At 43.7% G+C, this 9,900-nt stretch overlaps 1 protein-coding gene across 2 annotated transcripts; it reads right to left on the reverse strand.

The window, feature by feature from the left end:
* Positions 1-186: 186 nt before the first annotated feature.
* Positions 187-8,329, reverse strand: LOC119884578 (probable ATP-dependent RNA helicase DDX17). 2 transcript variants are annotated; one of them, XM_038694973.1, is made up of 14 exons: positions 8,113-8,329; positions 7,930-7,998; positions 7,611-7,770; positions 7,372-7,468; positions 7,143-7,276; positions 6,967-7,032; positions 6,669-6,810; positions 6,314-6,474; positions 5,962-6,134; positions 5,653-5,763; positions 5,279-5,340; positions 5,103-5,162; positions 1,862-2,098; positions 187-1,552 (listed from the first exon to the last, which is right to left on the reverse strand). In XM_038694973.1, the coding sequence occupies exons 2-14, from the start codon at positions 7,977-7,979 to the stop codon at positions 1,071-1,073; spliced, it is 1,935 nt and encodes a 644-aa protein (XP_038550901.1). In that variant the 5' UTR covers positions 7,980-7,998; positions 8,113-8,329; the 3' UTR covers positions 187-1,070. The 2 variants fall into 2 exon arrangements, with proteins under 2 accessions (XP_038550901.1, XP_038550894.1); XM_038694966.1 differs by having other exon boundaries at positions 7,930-8,329.
* Between the last annotated feature and the right edge of the window lie 1,571 nt (positions 8,330-9,900).

Consider the following 9,900-nt stretch of genomic DNA (forward strand, 5'->3'; position numbering starts at 1 on the left):
TTGGTGTGCGACCTCTGACATATATAGTTATTGTAAGTCACTTTGGATAAAAGCATTAGCTAAATGAATAAATGTAATGTAAATAACTTTCTACTCCCACCACATGAACACTGCACAATACAATAGCTAAAGCTACTATCCATCTCCAATTTTAGTGTCAAGGATTTGAGGAGGACACAGTGATACATGGAAGAGCTTTATTAAACAAACTGTAAAAAGACTATATAACAGGAAAATCTCAATCCTCGCTGTTGCAAAGACTTGACCACACGTGATCAATTGAATAAGGTCATCTATGGTGAGTCTCAGGAGATTTGTCAGTGACCACAAACTTGTAAATGTGGGGGGGAAAGCTCCTTTACATGCTTGCTGTTGTGACAAAGTCCTTGCAGAGTTGCCTCTGAAAGGCCTAAATTAACATCTACAGTATACATCTATGTAATAAAATCAAAAAAGATTTCAGAGAATGTTTGAAAGAAGAGGGGGAATCGCTTTTGTAGAAACACGTAATTCTCAAGATACACCAGGATCTCCATGTTTTTCTTTAATCAACTCAAATGGATCTTGTGGCTTACAAAGTACAAAAACACAAAATGAAAGATAGTGAACCTAAAACAAAACTATCTTTCATACAAGAATGAACTAAATCACCTACCTTTGATACACCTAAAGGGAAAAGCAGATACTATGGAAACCTTCTGTAGCAGCTCACTTAAAGAGAATTTTGACAAACTTCAAAAGACACTCAAACTAAATATTAATATAATTTTTTTTTTTAGGAAAAAGTTCAAACAAAAAGGGTTGCCTACTTCATAAACAAACTGAGAAGCAGTCTAAATGTTTTGATGTTGAAAAAATTAATTGAAAAGCACGATGCACTGATGTGTTGCAACCCAAACAAGTTGATAACTAGCATGTTGATGTTACAGTGGTCGACTGCCAAAAAGAAAACCCTCACAAAGATCAAGATTTCTTACAGATGTTGAGACTGTCTGTGTGACAGGGCATGGTGTGTGTTGTGCTGTGTGTGTGTGTGTGAGTGTGTGTGAGAGACTGATGCTTAGATCACATTACTTTCTGCCCGATGGAGGCGGTGGAGGAGCAAACTGGAACGGCGAGTGCCCCATCAGGCCCATCATAGGGGGCTGGGGAAGGTTGAACTGCTGGGCCATTAGAGGCTGGGGGCCCGACGGAGGAGGTGGGGCCTGCCCCACTCCAACGCCCCCCGACCCAGAGCTGGCCCTGGAGCTGCTGTACTGATTGTTGCTGCTGCTGTTGTTGTTATTCTGGTACTGGTCGTATGAGTTGGAGCTGGAGCCATAGCTGCGTCCTCCGTCCCTGCTGCTGCGATCTCTGTAAGAGGAGGAAGATGAGGAGGAGCGTTCCCCGTCCCGGCTGCTCCCTCCACGGCTCTCACGTCCATAGCTGCTGCTGCTGCCGCGGCTGTCCTTGGTGCTGCCACCCACAGAACGCATTCTCCTGTCACACTCGTCCTGGTACATCAGGTTTGGATTGTTAGAAGTGGAGCTGCCACGGAAACGAGGACGGCCACCTGGAAATAAAGGATAGAGGAGGAGAGAGGACAAACTGCCATCAATCTGCTATGTTGGCCCATCAGACTAGAAACTATGTTAATGGGATAAAGCACTAAAGCTTCTTAATCATAGTCATGTACACTTCATGTTAAACTGTTTTGTCCCATTTTTCACAATACGCTAATACTAGAGACATCAGAGCAGGCAGATATTTCCCCAAACTAGAAAATCTCTTTACCAACTCAAAACAGATTCCTCAGCAGCGAAATTATTTAGCTACCATATAAAGTTTATAGTTATCTAATACAGCAATAAGTGTCCCTCACCACCTCCACCACCACCACGTCCATTATCAACAAGCTGGAGCAGTTTGGGATTGATGGCCTGCCGGGCCTCCTCCAGCACCCGGATGAGCTCGCGGGCCTGGCGGATGTTCCCCGGAGTGAAAAAGGTGTAGGCGGTGCCTTTGTTGGTGCTGCGGGCTGTGCGGCCGATCCGATGGATGTAGTCCTCCGATGAGTTGGGATAGTCATAATTGATGACAAACTTGACATCCTCAACATCTTGACATTTGATGCAGCAGTTGGATTGAGAGGAGGTGGTGCGATGGGATCAGTTGCAGGGATGGAAAAGACAAACACGAAAGTCAGAACAAAACTGACACTCGTGGTGAAATGAATTAATCAATTCACTATTTTAAGTTTTGTGCTTTTCGAACTGGGAACATTCAGACAGACAATACCTGCAAGACATCATCCTCTGAAAGAATCACTTACCTGTTAGGATCAACTATTTGTACAATACACAATTAGAACATGAATTCACTTACCATGCCAATTACAAAACAGGCCTCAGTTATTTAGCAATAAAGTGCTTGCACACGTGCAAATAAGTTACGTGCAGCCAGAGCTACAGAATTATGTGATGAAAAAAGTTAGTGGTTTGCTGAATAATCTGGAAAATAAGTGAAATTTAAAAAAAAAGAAAAAAGAAAAAAAAAAAGGGGGGGGGGGGGGGGGGCTTTTAAGAGGCAAGTGACCACCAGGTGATCACTGAGTAAAAGACAGATTCAGCGGTCTAAAAGGATTGCTGACTAATGGTTTAAGAATTTCTTTCAGGGGAAAAAATTAAGTTCAAAAACAAATTAGAGGTCTGTTTCTCATTACAAGTGACAAAGGGCTCAGAAAACACTGCTGATCAGAGGAAAACAAGTCTTGTTTTGGAAGCATAATGATGAAGACTGGTGGACAAGAAAATAGGGAGGGGAGCGGAGGAAAGGGGAGGGGGTGGTTGGGGTACAGTACTTACCCTGTATCAGAGATTTAGTGATGGCTTACAAAGTGACCCCTCTGTTGCCCTACCCATCACCAGTCCTGGGAGGTCTGCAGGGGTAGGAGGAGAGCGCAGAGGACAAAAGCAGTCCCTTCTCCCACCTCGCCACTCCTCCACAACACTCCCAAAGCTGGAAACAGTCTGAGCCAGAGCTCCAGCTGGACTGCGCTGGGATGCAGTCCTGCTCTAGTTCTATCTGCGCCTCTTCGTGTCATCCAGCCTTTTTTGACCTGGAGACATTACTGCTTTGTTTATGCGATTTCTAGAACAAGGTGATGGGTGGAGAGGCCTCTACTGGATCCTTTCATGTACACTTCAAGGATCTTAAGTCCCTACTCTACCATTTCTTACATTAGTGGGTGGCAGTGACAAGTATCTTAATGTGGTGAAGTGGTAGATTTTCTTAAGGGCTTTGATGGTCTTTGATTGACGCGGCTTGTTCCAAATGCCTCCCAGGTCACTTGCAAAGACAGTGACATCAACGAGCCCAACTTTTCAAGTTTAGTAACAAGAAACAGACACTAAAGAGAAGACGTGGATGCTTTCTGTCAGAGGGATCTGAGAGTGGGTTCTGCCAGGGACTTTGAGTCCTGACAGTTTGTACTAGTCCTTATGGAGTGATTTAGCAAGTCATCAGGAGCTGGTGAGGTATTTACAGACTGGACTGGTGGTCAAGTATGATGTACACAAAGACAAAATGGCATTTGAGGGGCGGGGATAAAAGCAGAACACACAGTAGATTTGGGGATAGGCAAAGGGACAAAAAGGACAGGGGTCAGAAATGGTTTAAAGAAAACACCAAGAAGATAACAGGAGACTGGGATAATAGGTTGAAGGCAGGAGGGTAGTGGAAAGAGCTAGAGAAAAGAGATGAATGAGAGAAAGAAGGAAACATTTAAGAAATGAGCAAAAGAAGGAGAGAAGTGATGACCAGGACAGAAAGTGACAGATGATGTGTGAGAGCAGCAGAGAGATCGAGTTAAAGAAAAGACAGTGAAAGGGGGGGAAATCGAGAGGTGGCTCCTCCAGGCCAGGACTCCTGCCAGCCAGGACCAGACATGACGTCCGCAGAGGGAGAGGCCGGCCGGCACAGCCAGTGGTGGGGGGTGTCAGGGGCTGGCATCAGGGGGCAGTTCAGAGGGGAGCCTCCAGTATAGCCGTCCATGCCCGGCTTTGGCCGCTTTCCACCCTCACTTCCTGGCAGTTGTCTCTTTCTCTGTCTTCTTGTAATGCACCACTGTATCTCAGCATAATCTATCAAAGTGTATTATCTGCAGGAGCAATTTAGGTGAAAATTTGATTTCCAAAGTTTGTAATTGGGAATGGAAATGTATCTTCTCAAGGACTGTGCAGGAAAGTTGTCTTAATCCATGTCCCATCACAATAAATACACAGATGTTGAAAACTTTGTCAAAACGTCTCTGACTGTCTGATTTAATTTGATCAGCAAATGCTGTGGTGCATCACTGTGATGATGGCATGGCCGAGGGGAGCCCACCCTCGTCCATACCCCCCTCTTCGCCCTCTAACCTGACAGCCGCCCCCGACCCTACGATCAAATTTGGAAGCCCAGCAGCACCCCGCGCTCGCCCCCCCCCCAACCTGTCGTCCAGGCAGCCAGTGTCCTGGAAGGGGGGAGCATTTTGTTTGTGGGCTCTGTTCTAGGTTTTCAGCGGTGATGGCTGTGTCTGGGACTGATTAATCAGGCCGTCTCTCTCCCCAAGTCAGCTTTCGATTTGTCATGCCTAGGTCCGGCTGCAGGCTCCAGAGGGCCTGTGTGCTTCTAGTTGCCGGAGAAGAGACTTGGAAACAACAAACAAAAACAAAATGAAAAGAAAACAAATGAACATAGAATTAGGTTAAAGGTTGATTGCCATCCTGTAAGGGGCTGCTTCACTAGCCTCACCCCTTACATCTTCATACTTTATTCAACATCATTCTTATGTTCAGTGTTTTTAATAGAGCAAAGTGGATAAAATCTCCACATGAAACCCAGCTTCAAATATGATATACTTCTTAGATACACATTTTATCTGAGAAGCATCACGTGGTTTTTGAGACAAAAGCAAATCTGTACGTCTTCGGTTGACTTTTGATCCTAAATCTACTGTAAATAAACATGCAGTGAACAGTCTGAGCAATATATAGAATGTCCATTGTTATTATTACTGGACATCTTGTGTGTGGTTACACTGAAGAAATGATTTGCTTTGCACTTGAGCACACAGGACATACCCAGACCACGCGAGGCCACGTCAGTAGCGATGAGGATGGGAGCTTTGCCGCTACGGAACTCTGCAACACGAGACAAAGAATAGATGATTAAGAGCTGGACATCATCTACAAAAGATACAACATCAAAGAAAAGGGAACAATACTACAATACAAGTCACTATGTTTTATTACTGTACCTGATAACACCCAGTCTCTCTCTGGCTGGCTCTTGTCGCCGTGAATACACATCGCCGGCCACCTAGAAGAGAGACAAGCAACCTGTTATATAAATGACTATGTAGATTTAACCAGTTAACATCACTATGGCTTTAAGTTTTTTTAATGATCCACTATTAATCCCCGGGAAAAAAAGCACTCCTTCCCATTCCTAAAGACCTCTGGGTAAGCCACAGGACTAACGTGGCCATGAGATCTTGCATCATAAAATTTGCACAGACCAAACTGTATAGAATCCTAATAAATCACTACTGCTGGGATAAGTTCATTATGCTTGAAAGTCTTCTTTTTGAGGGTGTGCAGGGGTGTAATCATAACAGCGACATGAACCCACCCATCACGTCTCATCCTGCGCGTGAGATCGTCACATCGTTTCTTGGTCTCCACGAAAATGATGGTCTTGTTCTCTTTCTCTGCCATTATCTCTTCCATCAGCTGGAGCAACCTGAGGAAACAAAATGGCTGTATATTCATCTCACTTATTGCTTCACAAAATAAAGGCCATCATCATAAATTAAGGATTAAAAGGTGCGGGAAAGAGATCCAGTAAAAAGGAATCCTACAAAGGGCCCTAACCAATACAAACAAACTGCAATAAACCAAAGAGGGAAAAGAAAGATCTGCTGTGTGACCAGCCTCTTACTTGTTGTCCTTCTCACTCTCCATACAGACATCGACTATCTGAAGGATATTGTGGTTGGCACTAAGTTCCAGTGCTCCAACGTTGATTTGGACATAGTCTTTCAGAAAGTCCTCTGCCAACTGGCGAACCTCTTTAGGCCAGGTAGCGCTCCACATCAGGGTCTGTCTGTCAGGCTGGGAAAAGAACACACCAGATAAGCAAAAACTAGTAATGACAGGTACTAAAATGACTGCTTCAGTTAACAAAAACATAATGCATAAGCCATCAAAGCAGGACTTTTCTCTGCTGCTAAGAGACAATTATTAATATATTATAATTTACTTTCTACAAAAACAAATATATTATATTGTACCCTGATCTGGTCCACAATCTTGCGAATCTGTGGTTCAAAACCCATATCCAGCATGCGGTCAGCTTCATCCAGAACCAAGTATGTGCAGCGTCGCAGGTTGGTCTTACCAGCCTCAAGGAAGTCAATCAGACGACCCGGAGTGGCAATGCAGATCTCAACACCTAGGAGAGACAAACTTAGTATGTTTCATTGTGTTGTATAATGAAACTATAACTAACCAATAATTACATACTACCAATAATTACATACTAATCCAATGTGGATTTCAATGAAAACAATTGTTCAGCTGATTTGGACAACTACAAAAAAGATTTGAGACAAAACAGTGCTAATCCAAACAGTAAATAGTCCTCACCTCTCTCCAAGTCTCGGATTTGGGGTCCCTTGGGAGCGCCCCCATACACACAAGTGCTTTTAATGCGGGATGACTTTCCATAGTCATACGCCACCTGCTGGACCTGCTGCGCCAGTTCTCTTGTGGGGGCTAAAACCAAGCACTGCAGAGCACACATACAATGCCATAACTATCTAATGTTTAGTCTATTAGACACTTTAATGTTGTGTTAAGATATTTCAATATAATTCTTGTAAACTCTGACATCCCAAAGCAAAGACTACTCAGTGATAAGTATTATTCTTTTCCCTTCACATACAATGGGTCCATCGCCACGCTCCAAGTAGGGCTGATGATTGATGTGTACAATGGCAGGCAGGAGATACTGAAGAAAGAAAAGGAGGGGAGAGTCAGTGGATTAAGCTGCTGTGTAATTCACTAGTGTGTTATGTATTCGTCTTTGCAAGTACAGGGGTAGAGGGATGTGCGTCTCACCGATAAAGTCTTCCCAGAGCCAGTCTGAGCAATGCCCACCAAGTCTCTTCCGCTGAGGGCCAGAGGAAAACCTTGTGCCTGAATGGCTGTGGGCTCCTTAAAGTTCTGCTGCATCAGTACATCCAAAACATATTCTAGATGGAGAGGAAGAACAAATTATCTGGTTATTTCTGTAACAACAAATTGTGTAGTACCACAGTTTTTCATGTGTAGATATCCATGTGCTTACGGGGAAACTTGGCCTGATGGAAGTTGGTGACAGGCTTTGGGCAGCCTGAACCGCGAACCGTGATTTCTTTCTTACTGCGATACTCCTCAACATCATACTGAAAGCACAAGAAAGCAGCCGACTGTGTGAAACCAACACAGACTACACAGCATACACTGATGTTCATAGTCTGGTTAAAACTCTTTTTTCATGCCTCAAAGGTATAAATTAGGTGGTTTCCTGTGATATTTCAGGAATACCTGGCTCATTCGCTGCACTTCTGGATGTTCACTGTAAAAGTTCTTCTCAAACTTGGGAAGCTCATCCAGGTCCCATTTCTTTTTTCGTAAACGGTCCCCAGGGTTCCCAAACTTCCTACCCGGCGGCGGGCCGCCTCTGCTGGACCCGAAACGAGGGCTTCTGCAACATGACATGAGATGTACATTGTGTATGTAGCTTTACGACACCTTCCTGAGCTAAAACATTAATGCTATCGCTGTTAATGCAACAAACGCATCAACGGTTTGCTCTAGCATTAGCTCGCATGCTATTTGACAGCGTTAGCTTTTAGCTGCTTACCCTCTGTCACGGCCTCGGTCTCGATCTCTGTCTCCGTACGAACCTCTCATTTTGAGGACACGCGCCTTTCTACGAGGGGTGAAATAGTTATTTAGTGTGTCTTTTAGATCAGTTTTTCTCGGAGAGCTTACCTAGCTTTAGCTTATCGTTACGGGTGCAGGCCTTGCTTGCTTGAAAACCCACCGTAGATTTAACGTTATCCGAAGCGCCCTATATTTCGGCCAAATAACTAACTAACGCTCACTGGATGAAGAAAATGTCGCTTATTGAATAGTCAAATATCAAAACAAGCAGTGTTTTTGGTGTAACAACTTTAAACTTAAGTTCAATTTATACAACTGCGCGTAGGAAACGGTACTGCTATGTTGTTATTGTTGTTGTTGTTGAGCGGAAGTTACTGTGATTGGCTGGTTGCATGGGAAGCCCCACCCGCACAGAAGATTGACATCATCGGTCCTTTTTTTGTATCTGAGCTGCACTATTTCTCTCTTTTAAAGTAAAAATGAAATTAAATTGCATTTTTTGTCTGCTACAGCATAATATCTGCGCTGTCCCGAAACCGAAAAGGGAGAAATACAGTCCCCTCCAAAAGTATTTGAACGGTAAGGCAAATTACTTTGTTTTGTTGTTCACTGAATACATTTGGGTTTAAGATCAAAAGATGAGACAAGAGTTCAGAATTTCAGCTCTCATTTCCTGGTATTCACATCTAGATGTGTTAAACAACTCAGGACCTACCACCCTTTGTTTGAACCCACCCATTTTTCAAGTGAGCAAAACTATTGGAACATGTGACTGACAGATGTTTCTTGTTGCCCAGATGTTGCCTTTTAGGTTGATTGTCCAAACATTAAATAGCTCTGCATGACTAATCTAAGTTTTTATCCTTGGTTCAAACCTATAAAGACTGCATTTCCTGTTAAAGAGGATAAACCAACATGAAGACCAGAGAGCTGTCTATGGGAGAAAAGCAAGCCACTGTCAAGCTGAGAAAAGAAGGAAAATCAACCAGAGCCATTGGACAAACATTGGGCATAGCAAGCACAACAATTTGGAAAGTCCTGAAAAAGAAAGAAACTACTGGTGTACTGAGCAACAGACGTCGAACAGGTCAGCCAAGGAAAACAACAGTAGTTGATGACAGAAATATGGTGAGAGCTGTGAAGAAACCCCCCAAAACATCAGTAAGTGACATCACCAACAACCTCCACAGTGCAGGGGTGAAGGTATCACAATCCACTGTTGGAAGAAGACTCAGAGAGCAGAAACATAGAGGCCACTCCACAAGATGCAAACCACTCATCAGCAGGAAGAATCAGAAGGATGGATTAAAATTTGCACAGAAGTGAGAGATGAGCCGCAAAAGTTCTGGAGCACAATCTGATGGACTGATGAGACCGAGATTAATCTCTAGCAAAGTGATGGAAAGGCCAGAGTGTGGAGAAAGAAAGGAACTGCTTATGAAGCATACAAGCTCATCTGTGAAGCGTGGTGGAGGTAATGTCATGGCTTGGGCGTGCATGGCTGCTTCTCGAACTGGCTCATTAATATTTATTGATGATGTAACTGATGATGGTAGCAGCAGAATGAATTCAGAAGTGGACAGAAACATTTTGTCTGCCAATTTACGGAGAAATGCATTGAAACTAATCGGGAGGAAGTTTATCATGCAGCAGGACAATGAGCCAAAGCACACTGCCAACAAAACAAAGGACTTCATCAGGGGAAAAAGTGGAAGGTTTTAGACTGGCCAAGTCAATCACATGACCTTAACCCAATTGAGCATGCATTTCACCTGCTTAAGAGGAGACTGGAGGGAGAAACACCCCTAAACAAACAAGAACTGAAAGAAGCTGCGGTAAAAGCCTGGAATAGCATCACAAATGAAGAATGCAACAGTTTGGTGATGTCGATGGGTTGCAGGCTTGAGCCAATTATTGCAAGCAAGGGTTACGCCACAAAATATTAAAT

The sequence above is a fragment of the Micropterus salmoides genome, unplaced genomic scaffold (assembly GCF_014851395.1).
Source record: "Micropterus salmoides isolate LMB-PRFRI ecotype aquatic unplaced genomic scaffold, ASM1485139v1 Ms_hic_scaffold_10, whole genome shotgun sequence".
NCBI lineage: Eukaryota > Metazoa > Chordata > Actinopteri > Centrarchiformes > Centrarchidae > Micropterus > Micropterus salmoides.